The sequence below is a fragment of the Ovis aries genome, chromosome 19 (genome assembly GCF_016772045.2).
Source record: "Ovis aries strain OAR_USU_Benz2616 breed Rambouillet chromosome 19, ARS-UI_Ramb_v3.0, whole genome shotgun sequence".
In the NCBI taxonomy this organism is placed as follows: Eukaryota; Metazoa; Chordata; class Mammalia; order Artiodactyla; family Bovidae; genus Ovis; species Ovis aries.
In genome coordinates, this window is record NC_056072.1 from 55,465,230 (window position 1) to 55,486,248 (window position 21,019).

Below are 21,019 nucleotides of genomic sequence, written 5' to 3' on the forward strand. Positions count from 1 at the left end.
GCTTGTCCGTGCGTGAATTCTCTCTAAAGGATATGCCCAGAACTGAAAGTGGTTGCTGCTGGGGAGGGGAGCTGGATGCCTGGGGACAGTGACTGGAAGACTTCGCTTTGGAATCTTGATCTATGTGGTGACATTTTAATCTTTTTTTTAAAAAAAAAAAACTAGTAAAAAATTAAAAAACATTTTTAACTGTATGTCCATTGCTCAGTTTCACTGTTGTACCGTAAGTGAAGTAAGCATGCCTGAGGTCTGGGGTGCCAGAAACCACTTAGATGTCTTCTCTTGGGGCAAGGCTCTCAGACAGCTCCTCTTTTGCTCTGAGCAGCTTCTGTGCTTCCTGCCCCGCCGCCACACGAAGCAGCCCATCGGCCTTGGCCCCGCAGGGTTTCAAGAAGGCGTTTATACAGCTGGGAGAAGGTGGTGGGCACATGGGACGGTCCTCAGAAGAAAAAGGTGTGGGCTTCCTGTTTTCACTGTGACTCAGGCGTGTGGGAGAATGTTTCTGCAGAATACTCTTAATAAATAGCTTGTTTACCCCGACGCCACGGAGACGCCCCAGTGTCAGAGTCCATGTTCAGGGGGACAGGCACTGACCCTGGAGTTGCCTCCAGGGACTAAAGCGCACATTTCAGATGTGGCTGGTGATGCCAGCGATTTCAGAGCCGGAAGACACAGAGACTGGTTCTGCTCACGTGAAGACACTCAGGTCAGCAGAGGTCTCCTGACTTGGCTGAGCATCACAGCTAGTGCTCCCAGTCCTCTGAGTCATCTCGGGGGTCCCCCAAGTCATCTCTGGGTGCTTCCATAACAATGCAGCGCCTGAGAAGCCCTCAGGGAGCTGGGGCTCCAGGGCCTGGCGCAGGCCGCGGAGAGGTTGACCCTGGACAGTTGGTGCTGCCACTGAGGTGCGCTTGTTTGCTTCCAAGAGAAAAGGGCAGAGTGCAGCTTAAAGCTGAGGAGGCAGGAAGGAGACAGCCACAGGAAGGGATGGAAGGTTCATGAAAAATCATATTTTGTCCATGCAAGAACTGGCAAGGAACCTGATTCACCTCCTTCCTGGAAAAGACTGGCAAATTCGTGAGGGATACAATCCTAACGCTGGAGCTTTTTACATGAAATGCTTGAGAGCGTTCTTTTAACCAGGAACTTTAACATTTTTTTCTTTATTTATTTACGACTCTGCTGGGTTCGTTGCCACGCGCGGGCTTCTCTTTGCAGTGGTTTATCTTGCTGCAGAGCATGGGCTCCAGGCATGTCAGCTTCAGCAGTTGCAGCTTCGGTGCTCTAGAGCATGATCTCAGTAGCTGTGGTGTAGGGGCTTAATTGCTCTGCAGCCTGCGGGATCTTCCCAGATTAGGGATCAAACCCGTGTCTCCTGCATTGGCAGGCAGATTCTTTATCACTGAGCCACCAAGGAAGCCCTCTTAACCACTAACTGTATTCCGGGGTATTTCTTCAGAGGTGCATAAGGACTTGGTGAAGATCCTCAAAGCCTGCATACTATACCCTCAGAGTGAAGGGCGGGGTTTAGCAGAAGCCCCACCCACCATGGCCCAGCTCTGCCCTGCGCTCCCCACAGAGGGAAGCCCCGCCCTGAATTTGGTGCTGACCTCTGCTGTGCTGGCTTCCTACCCTGACGGCAGGGGTGCTGTCTCCCTGGACACTCCAGCACCTTGCTTTCCACATTTTGATGCCTTATGTAGATGGTGTCAGATAAACCTTCCACAACTAAACTTTTTTTTTTTTTCATTCAAGAGCTTGTATTTTTAGATATTTCCGTGTTGCTGCAAACTCCAGGAGACAGTGGAGGACAGAGGAACCTGGCAGGCAGCAGTCCATGGGGTTGCAAAGAGTCCAACACGACTCAACAACTGAACAGCAACGACAAGCTTGCTATTGTTGTATCAGTAGCTCCAGTTCCGCTGTTGCCGCCACGTGAATTTATGTGGAAACCCACCCATTCTTCTGTTGAAAAACACCGAGGTTGTTCCCAGCCTTTGGATAATAATGCCCCAGCGATCATCCTTGTGCACACAGTACCTGTCCTTGAGGGTCTGAGTATTTTCTGTTCTGTCACCTACCCTCATCAGTCCGCCAAACGACTGGTTTAGGTCTCTGTTCCAGAAACTTGTGATTCATGAAAGCGGGAGCTTGTCTGAGAGGTGACATGTTGGCTTCCCTCAGGGTTTTTAACTTAGAGAGTGATCACCTGGAAGGTTTTTCTCTTCCCCCTTGAAAATAAACTCAAGACTTCACTTGGAACCTAGAGAAGTCGGTGTTTCTTGCGGGGAGGAGGCGGTCCTCTTGGAGAGCATCTTAGTGTCCGGGCTGCCCGCTGATTTACCGCCCAGGGTGGACTCGGGCAGGCTGTTCTCTGTACACCCAAGGCGGCAGGTCACACCCAACCCGGACGATGCCTCGTTGACTCCGGTCACAGCCCTTTAGACAGGGGACACACCCCAGGAGAGGAAGTGGCCTTTCGGTAGCAGAATCATTGTGGACCTGGATATCACTGGGGTGCAGGCCTGCCTGATGGCAGGTTGGATGTATTTCTTCCTTCTGGGTTAGACAAGGCGTATCCTCTTTAACTCCAGTTGTAGGCCAGTCACCTTATTCCAATATCATGCTGAATAGAAAGGTTACAGCCTGCCTTCAGTGAGCTCCTACTTTGGTTCTGACGACTGCTCATATATACATTTATAACCGTACAGATTATCTAAAGGCCACCAGATACGTGTAAACGAGGAGTATAGAGTGTCAAACGGGATGATTCTAGTTTGGGGGCTGGGGAAGACTTCACAGATAGTAGGACTTTAACAGAGACAATAAACAATGGGAACAGCAGGTTCAAAGGCACAGATTTTGCCTTACTCAGGGAGCTGCAGGACAGGGTGCACATGGGGTGAGGCATAGAGATGAACCAGAAAGACTGGAAGGTAGGCGGGTTGAGGTTAGGCCGAAGAGCATTTTCAATGGAGTTTATCCTGAAGATGTCAGGGGCTCCGAAGAGGCAGAGTAGGGACTGTGAGAAAGTGGCTTTGGCGGCCAGGAAAGGCATCAGTTGCAAAGGGAAAGCTGGAGGCCTGCTAGGAGAACGGAGGAGACAGCAGCAGTGCAAAGAGCGAAGGAAAGGACGGGTATGAAGGAAGCTGCTCTGTCAGGGCGCTTCCCTAGTGGCTCAGCAGGTAAAGAATTCGCCTGCAATGCGGGAGCCACAGGAGGCCTGGGTCTGGAAGATCCTCTGGAGAAGGAAGTGGCACCCCACTCCAGTATTCTTTCCTGGAGAATCCCATGGACAGAGGAGGCTGGCGGGCTACAGTCCATGGGGTCGAAAGAGTTAGATACGACTTAGCGACGAAACCATCACCACCACTCTGTCAGGGAGGAAGCAAAATGCTGGTTGACAGGCAGAGGGCAGCTTTGGTTATTTACTCTTTCTCTGTTTCTACTCATTTTGTCAAACTGGATCAGCCGCAGTATTTGTCTCAATACATAGTTGTTCAGTCGCTCAGTCTTTGCAACCCCATGAACTGCAGCACTCCAGGCTCCCTGTCCTTCAGTATCTCCCTGGAGTTTGCTGAGACTCATGTCCATTCAGTTGATGGATGTTGCCATCCAACCATCTCATCCTCTGCTGCCCCTTCTCCTGCCCTCAGTCTTTTCCAGCATCCGAGTCTTTTCCAGTGAGTCATCTCTTCACATCAGATGGCCAAAAATTGGAGCTTCACTTTCAGCATGAGTCCTTCAATTCAGGGTTGATTTCCCTTAGGATTAACTGGTTTGATCTCCTTGCAGTCCAAGGGACTCTATAAAGAATCTTCTCCAGCACCGTAGTTCAAAAGCATCAGTTCGTCGGCACTCATCTTTCTTTATGGTCCAACTCTCACATCTGTACATGACTACTGGAAAAACCATAGCTTGACTATACAGATCTTTGTTGGTAATGTCTCTGCTTTTTAATACGCTGTCTAGGTTGGTTATAGCATTTTTTTCCAAGGAGCAAGTGTCTTTTAATTTCATGGCTACAGTACCATCTGCAGTGATTTTGGAGCCCAAAAACATAAAGTCTGTCACTGTTTCCATTGTTTCTCCATCTATTTGCCATGAAGTGATGGGATTGGATGCCATGATCTTAGTTTTTTGCATGTTGAGTTTTAAGCCAACTTTTTCAACTTTCCTCTTTCACCTTCATCAAGAGGCACTTTAGTTCCTCTTCACTTTCTGCCACACGGGTGGAGTCATCTGTATATCTGAGGTTATTGATATTTCTCCTGCCAGTCTTGATTCCAGCTTGTGCTTCATCCAGCCTGGCATTTCGTATGATATACTCTGCATATAAGTTAAATAAGCAGGGTGACAATATACGGAATTGATGTACTCCTTTCCCAATTTGGAACCAGTCCATTGTTCATGTCTGGCTCTAACTGTTGCTTCTTGACCTACATACAGCTTTCTCAGGGGGCAGATAAGGTGGTCTGGTATTCCCATCTCTTTAAGAATTTTCCAGTTTGTTGTGATCCACACAGTCAAAGACTTTAGCATAGTCAATGAAGCAAAAGTAGATGTTTTTCTGGAATTCCTTGCTTTTTCTATGATCCAATGGATGTTGGCAATTTGATCTCTGATTCCTCTGCCTTTTCTAAATCCAGCTTGAACATCTGAAAGTTCTCAGTTCACATACTGTTGAAGCCTAGCTTCGAGAATTTTGAGCATTTCTTTGCTAGCATGTGAAATGAATGTAATTGTGTGGTAGTTTGAACATTCTTTGACATTCCCTTCCCTGGTGGCTCAGATGGTAAAGTGTCTGCCTACAATGCGGGAGACCCAGGTTCAGTCCCTGGGTTGGGAAGCTCTCCTGGAGAAGGAAATGGCAACCAACTCAAGTACTCTTGCCTGGAAAATCCCATGGACGGAGGAGCCTGGTAGGCTACAGTCCATGGGGTCGCAAAGAGTTGGACACAACTGAGCGACTTCACTTTCTTTGGGAATAGAATGTAAACTGACCTTTTCCAGGCCTGTGGCCACTGCTGAGTTTTCCAAATTTGCTGGTATACTGAGTGCAGCACTTTAATAGCATCATCTTTTAGGATTTGAAATAGCTCAGCTGAAATTTCATCACCTCCACTAGCTTTGTTCATTGTGGTGCTTCCTAAGGTCCATTTGACTTTGAACTCCAGGATGTCTGGCTCTAGGTAAGTGATCACACCATCGTGGTTATCTGAGTCATTAAGATCTTTTTTGTATAGTCCTGTATATTCTTGCCACCTCTTCTTAATTTCTTCTTCTTCTTTTAGGTCCATATCGTTTCTGTCCTTTATTGTGCCCATCTTTGCATGAAATGTTCCCTTGGCATCTCTAACTTCCTTAAAGAGATCTCTAGTCTTTCCCATTCTATTGTTTTCCTCTGTTTCTTTGCACTGATAGCTTAGGAAGGCTTTCTTATCTCTCCTTGCAGTTCTTTGGAACTCTGCATTCAGATGGGTGTCTTTCCTTTTCTGTTGCCTTTCACTTCTCTTATTTTCTCAGAGCTAATACAGAGAGCCAGTGAACTCTGAAGAGGGATGATGCTTGACCTGGCATTAATCTATAGAAGGGGGATAGAAGGAACATGACAGGACGCCTCTGGGGTGCTTGGTTTCAAGCTGGGCAGTTTCAGGCATGGATCAAGGTCTGACTCTCAATTATGAAGGCCTGGAAACATGGTTTTTTCAGAATATCCAGAGCTGATACAAATGAACTTACTGGAGAATAACAGAACTGTGACAGTCTTTTCATCAAAATCCTCTGGTTGGCGCATTCTCCGTAGAAAGGCCAAGTTAAAGTCAAGTAATTTGCTGATCATGGATCAGAGCTAGTTGGATGATCTTGAATGTCAGGGTTCCCTCTCCATTGCAGAGATGTAATGCCAGAGAAGGTAATCCATCTTAAACATCTCCAGACAGGGACTCCCCGGGTGATCCAGTGGTTAACATTCACACTTCCACTGCAGGGGGCATAAGTTTGATCCCTGGTCGGGGAACTAAGATCCCACAGGCTATGCTGTGCAGCCAAAAAAACAAACAAACAAAAGCTCTATAAACAGTGGAGCTTCTGGAGAAATAACTATAGATCTGGAGTGATATTCTTTGCCAGAAAACATAAATTAAACTCTCAGAACTAATAAGTCACATCCAAAGGACAGAGGCCCAGGGCAGTCAGGCAGGAAGAAGAAACAAAAATTATCCATATTGGAAAGAAAGAGTAAAATTGTCCCTGTCCATAATATTATCTGTAGAATATCCTAGGGACCCACATAGTGAGTATTAGAATTAACAAAGACGTTCAGCAAAGTTGCAGGATATAGGGCAAATATACAAAGCTCAATTCTGATCCTATACACTTACCATGAACAACCTAAAAATGAAATTTAATAACTAATTCAATATGCAGTAGCATCAAAAAAGACTGCAATGTCATAAATAAATTTAACAAAGGTGGCATAAGCTTTGTATACTAAAAACTATAAAATACTATTGAAAGAACTTAAGGCATAAGTAAGTGGCATCCATGGATATTTCTTGTTCATGGATTGGAATAATTAATATTATTAGAGTGGCAGTGCCCCCTAAATTGATCTACAAATTCAACATATTCTGTATTAAAATTTCAGCTGCCTTTTTTTTAAAAAAACAGAAATTGACACCTGATTTTTAAAATCATTAAAAAATGCAGGGATTCAGAATGGTTAAAAGAAAGTTGGAGGTCTCACACCTCCTCATTTCAAAACTTACTACAATGCGATAGCATTAATACTGACATTTGCTGTGTTGTTCAGTTGCTCAGTCATGTGTGACTCTTTACGACCCCATGAACTGCAGCACGCCACTCTTCCCTGTTCCTTCCCATCTCCCAGAGCTTGCTTAAACTCATGTCCATTGAGTCAATGATGCCATCCAACCATCTTGTCCTCTGTTTTCCCCTTCTCCTCCTGCCTTCAATTTTTCCCAGCATCAGGGTCTTTTCTAATGAGTTGGCTCTTTGGCATCAGGTCGCCAAAGTATTGGAGCTTCACCTTCAGCCCGTGGTACTAACAGACATATAGATCAATAGATTAGAATTGAGAGTCCAGCAATAATCCCATACATTTGTGATCAACTGATTTTTGACAGAATTATAAGACAATATAATGGATGATAAGTTGTCTTTTCAACAAATGATACTGGGAAAACTGGATATCCCCATGCAAAAGAATGAAGTTGGACCCTTACTTCATACCATATACAAAAATTAACTTTATATTGATCTTAATGTAAGAACTATAAAACATAGGTATAAATCATGACCTTGGATTAGGCAGTCATTTCTACGTATGGCACCAAAGCACAAGAAACAAAGGACAAGAATAAATAAATTGGACTGTATCAAAATTAAAATGTTTGGTCTTTGACGAGCATCATTAAGAATGTGAAAAGACAGCCCGCAGCATGGGAACAAAAAGTATTTGTAAATCATTTATCTGTCTGATTAGGGCCCCAAATCCATAATGTATAAATCTTCAGTTCAGTTCTGTTCAGTTGCTCATTCATGTCTGACTCTTTGCATCCCCATGGACTGTACACGCCAGACTTCCCTGTCCATCACCAACTCCCAGAGTTTACTCAAACTCAAAGTTTACTCATAACTCATTGAGTCACTTATGCCATCTAGCCATCTCACCCTCTGTCATCCCCTTCTCCTCCCGCTGTCAATCTTTTCCCAGCATCAGGATGTTTTCCAGTGAGTCAGTTCTTCGCATCAGGTGGCCCAAGTGTGTTTTCCATTGAGTCAGTTCTTTGCATCAGGTGGCCCAAGTATTGGAGCTTCAGCATCAGCATCAGTCCTTCCAATGAATATAAGTTGTATAAATCTTACAACCTACCAATAAAAACTTGAGTAGAATAGAAGTAAATGATTTGAATATATTTTTTCAAAGAAGATACACCAATGGTCAGGAAGCACCTTTTCAGATACCCAACACTGTTGGTCATTAGGGAGGTGGAAATCAAAGCTGCAGTGAGAAACCGTTGCACACCGACCCGGATGGCTACAGTAACAGACAGACAATAGCGAGTGGTGTGAAGACGCAGCACAGTTGCAGCTCTCTCGAGGTCTTTGTCCCCTGTGAAGTGGTGCAGCCACCCAGAAAAATATCACAATTTTAAACACACAGATTGGTAAAAAACATGAATTGCGGCTGAGTCCATTTATTGAGCTAACTTTTTATTCAGTCTCAACTGTGTATCAGGTATTGTGCCAGTTACTTGGAGTTATAGACATTTCTCAATCTAACGAGAGAGTCTCAGAAGAGAAATGTAGAGAAGGGGTGGGGGAATAGAGAGGAGAAAACAGAGAAGGCAGCCTTGAAGTAATGTCTTCAGGGAGTCTTCCTTCTTCACATCTGCCCTTTGTCATATGTGTATACTTCCTTATATCAGAGGACTTCCCTGGCAGCTCAGATGGTGAAGACTCTGCCAGCAGCACTGCAGATCTGGGTTTGATCCCTGGGCTGGATACTTACATCAGAAGACTATGGGCTTTGTCCGTCATAGAAACCTGAACCCCAGGCCTGACTGCTGCTTGTGAGCTGCGTAATCTTGGTCAAGGCCCACACCTCTAGGGCTCTGTTAACTCATCTGTAAAATGAAGTTAATGATGCGCACCTCTCAGAGTTGTTTGGAGATTCAGTAAAGAAAGCCACGTGTGTAAAGGGTTTTGTACAGTATCTGGCAAGAGGATAATGTGCTAGTTAAATGAGAACTGCTGTTAATTACAACAGGAAAGATGCTCTTATATATAGCACTTTTTGAAATTCATATTCCTGTTGTTTGTTGCAGGAATGTAGAAGGACAGTTAATTTTTGCATGTTGACTTAGTATCCAGCAATCTTTACCAAATTCACTTATATATTCTAGTTATTTGTCAGTTCTGTTAGATTTTCAGTGTTTGCAATTTTTCGTGTGTGAATACAGACTAATTTACTACTTTCCCAATTTTTACATCTTTTAAGATATATCTTCATTGAGTTCATTGATATATCTTCATTAAGATATATTTGAACATATATAATTGAACATTTCTATTTTGAGGTATAATTAGCATGCAATAAAATTCACTTACTTGAAGTATACAGTATGATGAATTTTATATCTTTACTTTTTTCAGCAACATATTTTGTAGTTTTCATTGTAGAGCAGGTCTTTCACTGCCTTGATTAAATTTATTCCTTAGTATTTTTTTAATGATGCTGTAAATGAAATTGTTTTCTTAATTTTCTTTTTGGAGTATTCATTTTTAGTATATGGAAATGCTGCTAGTTCTGGGGTATTGATTTTGTGCCCTGCAACTCTGTTGAATTAGTAAAATATTTTAGAATAAACTCTTTTGGTCTTCATTTTCTGTTGCTTCTGTGTTCTCCCGTTGATTTCTGCTCCTATATTTATATTTACCTTCCTTTTTCAGTTTGACTCTTTTTCTAGTTTCGTGTATTAGAAGTCAGACCATAGATTTTTTTTAGTTTTCTGAGAGCAGCCCATTTTCTTTTAGTGATTTTAAGAATTTTTTTCTTTTAGAAATTATATGTTATTCAAGTGATTTAAAAGTGGGGATGTGTTCAAGCTACTTTCTGCATTTAGTCTTCCAGCATATTCTTCTATGAGATTATTAGACTAAAAACTCCCCAAATGATGAGAAATTTGAAATTTGGCAAAACATATTTTTAAACTTTCTTCTCTTCTACTTTATGCACTGCATATAAAGCTATAAATTTCCCTCTCAGTACTGCTTTGTTGCATCCCACAAGTTTTGATATGTCCTGGTTTCACTGTTATTCACTGTGACTTTGTATTTGACTTGTGAGTTTCTTGGAAGTGTGTTGCTTAATATCCAATCATTTGGACATTTTCTCCTCTTTCTGTTGTTACACTTTCATTCATTCATTTAATGCATTTGATTCACAGTGATCAGAAAACATTGATTTTACTCTTTTGAGATTTGTTGAGATATACTTTATGAATAAGACTATAATCTACTTTGGTAAATGTGCCCTCTGTACTTGAAAAGAATCTAAATTCTGCCATTTTGCATATAGTATACTATGTATGTAAATTACATCTCAAGTTGATTAGTCATTTCGCATTCTCTATATCCCCTTACTGAGTTCTCATGTCTTACTCTGTTAGTTAGAGAGGTGTGTTACAATCTCCAGACTGTAAATTTATCTATATCTGGTTTTTTTATTCTCAACTTTATTTCTTTCAAAGCTGTATTGTTTAATGCATACGTATTTAGATAGTGATACCTTTCGGTTTCATTGACCCTTTAATTATTAAGAAATGTTTCCAGTTGTTTCTCATAATACCTCTTACTTGACCATCTATTTATCTAATACTTCTAACTGTTTGCATGGTATAAATCATTTACTTTCAACTTGTCTCTGTATTTAATGTGTATTTTTAGTTGCAATTGTTTATTTTAATTAGGTTGTTTACTGTGTTACCACTTAATGTAATTGCTACTATAATTGGGTGTAATTTTCTTGTCGTTTCTTTTATATTTGTTCATTCTATATTTTCTTCCCTTATTCCTTTTTCTCTGGCTTCATTTTAACCAGGCATGAACTTTAAAATTCTATTTTATCTTTTCTGTTGACATTTTTATTATACCTTTTAGATATCAATCTTTTCCTGGTTACTGTAGAAATTTCCAAATTACTCTATTACAGTTTACTTTACCGTCTTTCTCAGAGGTTAAAGCGTCTGCCTCCAATGTGGGAGACCCGGGTTCGATCCCTGGGTTGGGAAGATCCCCTGGAGAAGGAAATGGCAACCCACTCCAGTATTCTTGCCTGGAGAATCCCATGGATGGAGGAGCCTGGTGGGCTACCATCCACGGGATCACAAAGCGTCGGACGCGACTGAGAGACTTCACTTACCGTCTTTCAAACAGTGCAAGAAACTTGCGCTAGTGTGTTCTGTGTACTTTTCACCAGGTTTCTTTTGCTATAATTGCCAAATCTTCTGTTTCTCTGTGAGTCGTAAAACCCACAAGGCTTTATCACTGTTGCTTTTATCAATCAGCAGTCTTTATGTCCATCTGTATATTTCCATTTTAGAGCTGATGATTCCTTCTTGTAATTGTACCCTTCCATATCAGACCACTTGCCTTCGAGCCTGAAGAAGTGCCTGTAATATACTCACCATATTGAATGTCCTGTAGTATCACTTGTAGAGCAGTTCTCTGCAAGAAGTGATGAATACTATTTCTGTTTTCTGAAAGGACCTTTAATTTGCATTCCTTTTTAAAGGACATTCTCCTTGGGCACAGAATTTTTATCTTTGCTAACATTTTTATCACTTAGTAGTGTCCCTCGATTTGGTTCTCTTTTAATTTATCTTGCCTGAGGGTCACTAAGCTTGAATCTGTGGAGTAGATATGTTTCTTCAGGCTTGGAATACTATTTGCCATTACTTTTTCAAATTTGGTTTCTTTCCTGTTCTCTCTCTTCTTGTACATAAGTCTACTTACATGAACGTTGTTAGATCATATGATCATGCCTCAAATCTATATCACTTTCTGTTTTTAATGGTCGACATTTTACTGTGGCTTATTCAAATATAATATGCTCAAAAACAATTATTATATTATATCAGTACAGTATTAAAATAATAAAGTCAATCTTAAAAATTCTTACCAAAACAGTTCATTTTTTGTATCACTTATTTCATGTATTATCCAGTGAAAAGTAGATGCTACTAATTGATTTTATTATCACTGTTGCATTTTGATCAGTTTCACATTCTTCTGGCTTTGAAGGGTATAAAATTCCCATATTTTAGCATAGCTAGCTATTTGCTTAAAACATGACAATGAATATTTTTTTTAAAAAAGATTGTTAAATGCATATGATAACATTCAAATACATATAGTTTTTTAATTGAAGTATTGTTGACTTGCAATATTATATTAGTTTCAGGTATACAGCATAGTGATTTAATATTTTTATACATTGTACACCATAGAGAGTTATTACAGTATTTCTGATTCTTTCCCCTGTGCTGTACTTGACATCGTCGTGACTTAGTTATAACTGGTAGTTTGTACCTCTTAATCCCTTTCACTTGCTTTTTTCTGTCTTCCCACCCCCTCACCTCTGGCAACTGCTAGAGTGTTCTCTGTATCTATGAATCTATGTTGTTTTATTTGCTTTTTTCCCCAGATTCCAAATATAAGCCAAAACATACAGTATTTTTTGTACTGTTTCTAACTTGTTTCACTTATCCTAATACCCTCTCCATCCATCCATGTTGTCACACATGGCAGAATTTCACTCGTTTTTATACCTGAGAAATACTCCATTGTGTGTGTCTGGGTGTGTGTACCACCTCTTCTTGATCCATTTGTCTGTTGATGGACACTTAGGTTGCTTCCATATCCTGTCTATTGTAATTAATGCTGCAATGAATATAGGGAAGACATGTATCTTTTTGAATTAGTGTTTTGTTTTCTTTGGATGAGTATCCAGAAGTGGGATTTCTGGATTGGATAATAGTTCTATTTTCAATTTTTTGAGAAACCTCCATACTGTTTTCCATACTGTATGAATTTACATTTCCACTAACAGTGCACGAGAGTTTCCTTTTCTCTACCTTCTCACCAACGCTTGTTGTTTGTCTTTTTGATAGCTGTTCTAACTGGCATGAGGTGGTATCTCATTGTGATTTTGATCAGTGTTTCCCTGATGATTAGTGACATTGAGAATCTTTTCATGTGTCTGCTGGCCATTTCTATGTCTTTGGAAAACAATCTATTCAGGTCTATTTTTTAATCAGATAGTTTGTATACTTTACATTGAAGTTGTGTGAGTTATTTTGGATATTAACCCCTTATCAGACATCTGATTTACAAATGCTTTCTCCCATTCAGTAGGTTACCTTTTTGGTTTGTTGATGGTTTATTTTGTTATAAAGAAGCTTTTTTGTTTTTTATTGTCCTACTTGTTCATTTTTGCTTGTTTCCCTTGCCTAAGGAGATAGATTCAAAAATATATCGCTAAAAGAAAACAGTGTTAGAGATAATAGAGGCTGTTTTCTTCTAGGAGTTTATGGTTTCAGGTCTTATATTTAAATCTTTAATCCATTTTGACTTTATTTTTTATGTGGTGTAAGCAGTGGTATAGTTTCATTCACTGTATGTAACTGTGCTGTTTTCCCAGCACCATTTATTGAAGAAACTTTCCTTTCCGCATTTTATGTTCTTGCCTCCTTCGCTGTAGATTAATCGACCATACATACATGGGTTTATATCTGGGCTCTGTATCGTGTTATCCTGACCTTTGCGTCTGTCTTTGTGCCAGTGCCAGAGCACAGCATTCCTGTAGCTTTGCAGTGTAGTTTGAAGTCAGCGAGTGGGATACTCCCAGCTTTGTTCTTTTTTCTCAAGAATGCTTTAGGTATCTTGGGGTCTTTGTAGTTTCATACAAATTTTTGGATTATTTGTTCTGCTTCTATGTAAAATGCCATGGGTATTTTGATAGGGACCAGACTGAAGCTGTAGATTGCTTTAGGTAGTAATGAGATTCTGACAATATTAATTCTTCCAGTCTGTGAGCATGGTGTCTTTTCATTTCTTTGTGATGTCTTCAGTTTCCTTTCGTCAGTGTCCTATAGTTTTCAGAGTGTAAGTTTTTCTTTTAGATGCAGTTGTAATTCTGTTGTTTTTTTTTTTTTTCTTTGTGCTTTATTTTGGATACTTAATACTGAGTTATCTACTGGCTCACTATTCCTATCTGCTGCTATATCCAGTCCACTTTTAATTCATTCAGTGAGTTCTTAATTTCAGTTATTGTTTTAGGAAGTTCTGGAAAGGATTTTTTTTGGTAAATTCTCAGTTCAAATATTCTATCTTTTCATCCAGCTTTTCTATCTTTTTTTTAATATATTAATTATGTTATTTTGAGGTCCTTGTCTGCTAAATCAAATATCTGGATTATCTGTGATCTACTTCTAATCACTGAATTATGTCTTGATTATTGATCAGTTTTTATAGGTCTTTTTTTTTTTGCAGGCAGTATACTTAGTAATTTTTTGGTATATGTCACAGAATGTAAATGATAGGTTTACTCTAGATTAAGTTATAGTATTCTAAAGAGTTGTTAAATTAGTTCAGACAGTTGTTAAATTTGTTCTAATAACTTCTAAGTTACTGGAAGTTCACTTTAGTTCTATAAAGGTCTGCTTGTTAGGGCAGATCTATTTTAATGTTCCCCTTAAATCTTCAGTATGGCTGATAGTCTTATAGGAGGTCTGAATAAATGTCTGGTGTATTCACCTGCGTCTTCCACTCTGACCTGGGCCAGAACCCAGCATCTCTCCAGTACTTTTGGCATTTTCACTCTGTCTCAGCTTCTCAGCATGTACTTTCTCCCAGATTTTTAGGGGTCTCACCCTTCACTTTGCAGCCCAGGTGAACCAAGGATCAAGGGAAGTTTCCGTGCAGATTTCTGGGTTCCTTTTCTAAGTTTCATGCATCCCTGCTCTCCAAATCCCAGCCTCCTTAACAGCATCAAACCTTACCTTTTGCCTTGTCCCTCCATCAGAACCGTCACTCTCTGCTGGTCCTGTGTTGGTTGCCCTCTGAGTCTGGAAACAATTATTTTATGTATTTGTAGAGTTTTTATTATGGCAAGAAAGTAAGTCTGATACCATCTACTTTATTATAGTCGAGCTGGAAGTCAGCATTTTGCTTCTTGGTTTAGGGTATATGTCTTTATACTCATTTTGAAAGGCATGATCTGTGGATTGTTTTTATTTAATTTTACTTTAGGGTAATTTTGTTATTCAGTAACGTTTCCAATTATCAGTTACATGGAAAATGACTATTATTTAGCATTAATGTAAGAAAGTTTAAAACACTTCCCAGGTGGTGCAGTGGCAGAGAATCCTCCTGCAATGAAGGAGATGCAGGTGTGATTCTGGGTCAAGAAGATCCCTTGGAGGAGGAAATGGCAACCCACTCCAGTATTCTTGCCTGGGAAATCCCATGGACAGAGGAGCCTGGCAGGCTACAGTCCATGGGGCTGCAAAAGAGTCAGACATGACTTAGCAACTAAATAGCAACGATAACAACATGAAAGTTTAAATTAGCCTGTTGAGCTTTGTTGCTCACAATATTAAGAGATAGCCTCTTTGGCATTTGCTTGGCTTAAAATTGTCTGGTATTGAGAGTCCACTCTGACTTAACCTTACTTTCCTGGTAAGCATAGTCCTGGTAACAGCACGTCTTGGCAAAACTGACTTGTTGTCTTGGGCAGGTTTCGAAATGGCAGCTGCTGGAGTTTGATTCTTTTCCCCTTATGTTTTATCTCCTCTGAAAGTTTGGCCACTTTGGGGAAGATTGGCAGAGTAGGCTGTATTAGTCATTCATGTAACAACAATTAATCAGGTCCTTTCTTGTAGAGCTAGTTGAATGATAGCTGGGGAGAAGCTTTTGTGATTGCTTCTTAGTGTCAGAGGTAGTGAACTGGGCCATAAAAGGGGGAGGAATGTACATAAAGTGGAAGGAGCTATAAAGATCAACTTCATCATTGTTCTTATCCTCCCCCAAGGAGCTAGACTTGTTATATTTTTTTCCTCAAGAAGTTCTTAGTGTATTGTGAAAAGTAGTTGAGTAACAAGGCGGAGTCTAAAGTGATACCTAAGCTGATAATATAGAGCAGGATCTAAAATGATGAAAGTAGGCTGGAAGGACCCCAGGAATCGGTAACATTGGTTTCTTCCTAAGAGGGGACTCTCGGGTGGCTGGTCCCTAAGGGTGGGAGGGAGACATAGTTATATACGCTTTTTTCCTTCTGAAACATGAATCATGTGAATACTAAAAAAAAGTTGGTGAAGCATATTCATTTTTTTCTTATTCCTCCTATAACTTCCTAAGATCACAGTAAAAGGAGTATCTTTTAAAACCTGCAGAGATATGGAAGAGCAGACACCAGCAGGAAAGAATTTGGAATCTGGAAAGACAGTGCTATAGACAGACTGTCCTCCAAGAATTGATACGTTATAACGCGGTCCCCAGCATGACAGTATTTGGAGGTGGGGCCTTTCGGAGGTGATTAGGTCATGAGGGTGAGGCTTTCACAGATGGGCTTAGTCCCTTCTAGAGGAGCGCCCCAGAAGGTTCCTTTGCGCGTTCTGCATGTGAGGGCAAAGTGAGAAGGGGAAGCCGGCCGTCACCAGACCTCACGGTTGCTGGCACCTTGGTCTTGGGTTTCGCAGCCTCTAGGTCTGTGGGAAATAAATGTTTGTTCGTTAAGCCCCCAAACCTGTAGTTTCTTGTTTGTGGTTCCCCTCTGACTGCGCTGGGTCTTTGTTGCTGTGCGGGCGTTTCTCTAGTTGCGGCCAGCGGGGGCTCCTGTCTGGCTGCCGTGCCAGGGCTTCTCACTGCAGTGACTCCTCTCGTCGAGGGGCACAGTCTCTAGGGCACTTGCTCAGTAGCTGTGGGGCATGGGCTCCATTGCTCTGCGGCATGTGGAGTCTTCCCAGCCCAGGGACCGAACCCATGTCTCCCACCTTGGCAGGCGAATTCTTTACCACTGAGCCACCAGGGAAGCCCCCAGATCCATAGTGTTTTTGACATAGCAGCCTGAACTGACCAAAACAGATGGACAACAAGAAGGTTAGGTTCTAAGCCAGCCAGCTAATAGAGAAAGCCAATATTTCCCTCCGAACCACCCAGAGACAGGATATGGGGACAGCAGACACATCTGAAAGAAAAGTAAACAAGAGACTTAAAACGGGAGAGTGAGTTGCAGGTCTGTCTGAAGAAGCAGTTAGATCCCCACCCTGAAAAGTGAAAGTGAAGTCGCTCAGTCCTGTCCGACTCTTTGCGACCCCATGGACTGTAGCCCACCAGGTTCCCCCATCCATGGGATTTTCCAGGCAAGAGTACTGGAGTGGGTTGCCATTTCCTTCTCCAGGAAATCTTCCGAACCCAAAGACTGAATCCGAGTCTCCCTCATGGTAGGCACCCTAGCTCTGGACAACTTTGTTTAAGAAACTGAAAGTTTACTGTCTGGTCGGAGTAAAACAAGATTTCTAGACTAGCATGCCTCAATCCAAGTTGAAAATAGGATGTATCACTGCAAAGATGGGGTTAAATGAATATTTACGCATCAAATACAGAGAGGTCAGACCTCCTCCTCACCCTGGGCTCCCACTCCACAGTCCTCCCGTTTAAATACCTTCCAGACAGCAGCATGGGTGATATTTCTCTTGGGAATCTGACCAGCACTAAACAGAAAATGTAAGGAGCTCTGTGACATGACAGACAGCTCAGCCAGATGGCCCTATGGTGAGGTTCATGGTGGGCTTCACACTGAGTACCTCCTTAAGCAGAAGCACAAACCAAGTGTTCCTTGCCATCTGACCTGAAAGACAAGAGATTAAGTTGGAAGGAGATGGAGTATGCCTCGGCATGATAACTTTATGTATTACTAAAAATCCCTCTGTCATTTAGGTTTTCAGTGAGATAAAAAAGGTACTATATGAAAGAAGAATAAAAAGTTATAAAAATGGATATTCAGATAATTTTTAAAAGCTCTCAGAAATTAAAAATATAAGCTTAAAACTCAATAGAAGAATTTGATAATGAAATTCAGAATATATTCCAGAAGTTAAAAGGAGAAAGAAATGGAAAATAGGGGAGCAAATTAGTGAATCAGGCCAGGAGGGCCAAAATCTGAGTATTAGAGGTTCCAGAAGGAAAGAGGAAACAGACCAGAAGAAAGAAATAAAGAATTAAATAAAATTTCTGAAAATTGAGACACACAGCATCTTGACTGGAAGCCAGCTGACTGCCCAGAGCAGAGACCAACCCCAAGGCCCATCATAGTGAAATTTCAGAACAGTTGGGTCAAAAAATATGTACAGTTTAAAGAAAGAAAAGGTCGCATATAAAGAATTTTAAAAATCTGAGTAGTTTTTGCCTCCTCAGCAACTACAATGGAAACCAGAGGTTACTGGTCCAGTGTTTTCAAACCATGAAGGAGAATTATTTCTAACCTACAATCCTATATCCTGCCAAATTGTTAATTGAGTGTGAAGGTAAATTAAAGAAAGATCTAGAATCTTAGCCTGAGCTGAGGATTGGAGACTGATCACCTCCTCTTGGCAGAGAAGTCGAATTCTGGTTCTGGTCTGGTCTGATTTCTGGTAGGGCCGAGTTCCAGTCCTCCCTTCTCTGGAGGCCCAGGGAAAAGTCCCATAACGCCTGGGTATCTATAGGTGGCAGGAGACGTCTGTAAGGCCACCCCTTTCGCCCCCCTCTCCCGCCTCCTCCGCTTTCTTCTTTCAACCTGGCTTCCTTTCCTCCCTTGGAATCTTTGATGTTAGTACTTGGATCTGAAGTTCTGTGTCACTATAGGAAGTTTTCTGTGAGACTGTATTTCTGCCTGCAATGTGGGAGACCTGGGTACGATCCCTGGGTCGGGAAGATCCCCTGGAGAAGGAAATGGTAACCCACGCCAGTATTCTTGCCTGGAGAGTCCCATGGACGGAGGAGCTTGGTGGGCTACAGTCCACGGGTCGCAAAGAGTCAGACACGACTGAGCAACTTCACTTTCACTTTAAGATCTAGAAAACTTTACCTTCTGTTTACCCTTTCTGAGGAGACCACTGAAGGATGAACTCCAGAAAAACAAAGGCGTAAACCCAGAAAGAAGACGACTTGGAAGATAGAGAGTAGGGAGGAGAGTGGGCAGGCAGGAAAGAGTGAACGGAATCCTCAGAGTAAAGGCAAAGGGAAGGCTCGGGATGACAGCCGTGCCTGAAGCATTGAGGGCAGCTAGAACAGACCAGATCAGGTTGCAAGGCTCCAGCACAGATTTTGTTAAGGAAATGGAATCACTTGCATACCTAAATGTGTCTGAGCATATAGGGATTTAGATAATTGGCAGACAGTTGGGGATTAAATTGTGGATAAGCACTTATGAACAAAGTGAAACAAACAAATAGAAAAGAGTTGTTAACTCTAGAGAAAACAGTGATATAGAAGGAAAAAAAAAGTAATCCTACCGTATTACACGGTTCACCTAGATGTAGCAATGAGATATTGATCTCATCGGAATTATAATTATGCTGTAAGAATGAGAGGACAGGAAGGTAAGGGTTTGTGATCACAGGGGAAAGGGAGTGCTTAAGAGCAGAAGAGAGCTAAATCCTCATTTACCAAAAAGAGAAATAGAGTTGCAAAGAATCGGACATGACTTAGGGACTGAACAACAATGCTTAAACCTAAAAAAAAAAAAAAAAAAACCAAGAAGCCAAGAAATAGCGATACAGACCTTAAAGATTTTGTCCCCATTACTAATGCGGGGTGATAGTTTCCCCAACTAAGCACTTCTCCACTGCCCACTGGGTGTCCTGCAGTTAACTCAGTTCTCATGATACTCACACGGGTTAAGGGTTTGGTCAGGTTGGTACAGAGGTGGAGAATCTGCCTGCCAACGCAGAAGACCAAGGGTTCGATCCCTGGGTCAGGAAGATCCCCTGGAGGAGGAAATGGCAACCTGCTCCAGTGTTCTTGCCTGGGAAGTCCCATGGACAGAGGAGCCTGGTGGGCTACAGTCCCTGGGGTCACAAAGAGCTGGACACAACTGAGCATGCACTCACACATAACACTGCCCTCTGCTTCAGATGCCAGTCACAAGCCCACTTCTCACTGACTGGCCACAGATCGGCAGTTTCCACAGCACCCTCCTTGGGGTCAATTAATTTGCTAGAGCTGCTCACAGACTCAGGAAACCAGCTTGCTAGCTTACCAGTTTATTACACAGGTTATTAAAAGGGTATGAATCAACAGCCCGATGAAGAGATACATAGCACGAGGTCCTAAACAAAGGAGCTGTGTCCTTGTGGAGTTTGGGACCTGGCAGTGGCACGTGGAAGCGGTCTGGTGTACCAGCCATGGAAGCCGTCCACGCCCCCTCCTCCTGCGCTCTCACAGAGCCTTCATTACATAGGCACGGCTGATTAATCGTTAGCCATCGGTGAATGGTTCAGCCTCCAGCCCTTCCCCCTGCTGGAAATCAGGGGGTGGAACTGAAAATTACAGCCCTCTGTTCGTGGTTAGTTCTCCTGGCAGCCAGTCCCCGGACCCCATCTTTAGGAGATTTCCGAAAGTCACCTTATTGATGCGAACCAGTCACGGTGGGAAGGGACTTGTTATGAGCAAACAGACGCCCGTTTCACCTTTTTGGTTCTCAAGAGTTTTCATAAACTGAGGACAAGGGATCTAATATTCTGAGATCCTCCCATTGCTCTCCTTACTCAGTAAATTCCAAGGTTTTGGGGAGCTGTGAACCAGGAACAGCAGATGAAGACCAAATAGGTCTGAGAAATATATTTCAGTCATCTGAGTGACCAAATATATATTTCTTCTGCCCCAGTATTGTAGACATGTTATTTTCACATGTAGAGGGAAAACATTCCTTGAATAGTACCAGATGACACCACAGAGAGTGGAAGATGGAGGCCTGCTACTTTTTGTAACAAGCCTTGGAACTATTTGGCTTTTTAAACTTTGCTCATATATATTTATGACTTGTAATCAAATGAAAACTTTTTAAAAAGAATAAAACAGTGTGGTTGTTGTTGTTCAGTTGCTAAGTCATGTCCGACTCTTTGTGACCCCATGGACTGCAGCACACCAGGCTCCCCTGTCCTTCACCATCTCCTGGAGTTTGCTCAGATTCATGTCCATTGAGTCAGCGATGCTATCTATCTCATCCTCTGTCTCCCCCTTCTTCCTTTGCCTCCAATCTTTCCGAGCATCAGGGTCTTTTCCGGCGAGTCAGTTCTTCACATCAGGAGGCCAAAGTATTGAGCTTCAGCTTTAGCATCAGTCCTTCTGATGAATATTCAGGGTTGATTTCCTGTCCAAGGGACTCTCAAGAGTCTTCTCCAACACCATAGTTCAAAAGCATCAATTCTTCAGTGCTCAGCCTTCTTTA

At 41.8% G+C, this 21,019-nt stretch overlaps 1 protein-coding gene across 11 annotated transcripts in view; it reads left to right on the plus strand.

Moving 5' to 3' along the window:
- Positions 1-21,019, plus strand: part of ATG7 (autophagy related 7) — a 267,942-nt gene that overhangs the window by 204,785 nt on the left and 42,138 nt on the right. For 4 of the 11 annotated variants that reach the window (XM_060402635.1, XM_060402636.1, XM_060402634.1 and 1 more), the window contains one exon: positions 1,756-21,019. This exon is cut by the window's right edge and continues 11,597 nt beyond it. The exons of 4 other annotated variants lie outside the window; for them this stretch is intronic. In XM_060402635.1, coding sequence (XP_060258618.1) covers positions 1,756-1,770 — 15 coding nt within the window. In that variant the 3' untranslated portion in view covers positions 1,771-21,019. 3 more of the 11 variants (XM_042236667.2, XM_060402633.1, XM_060402637.1) reach the window with 3 other exon arrangements.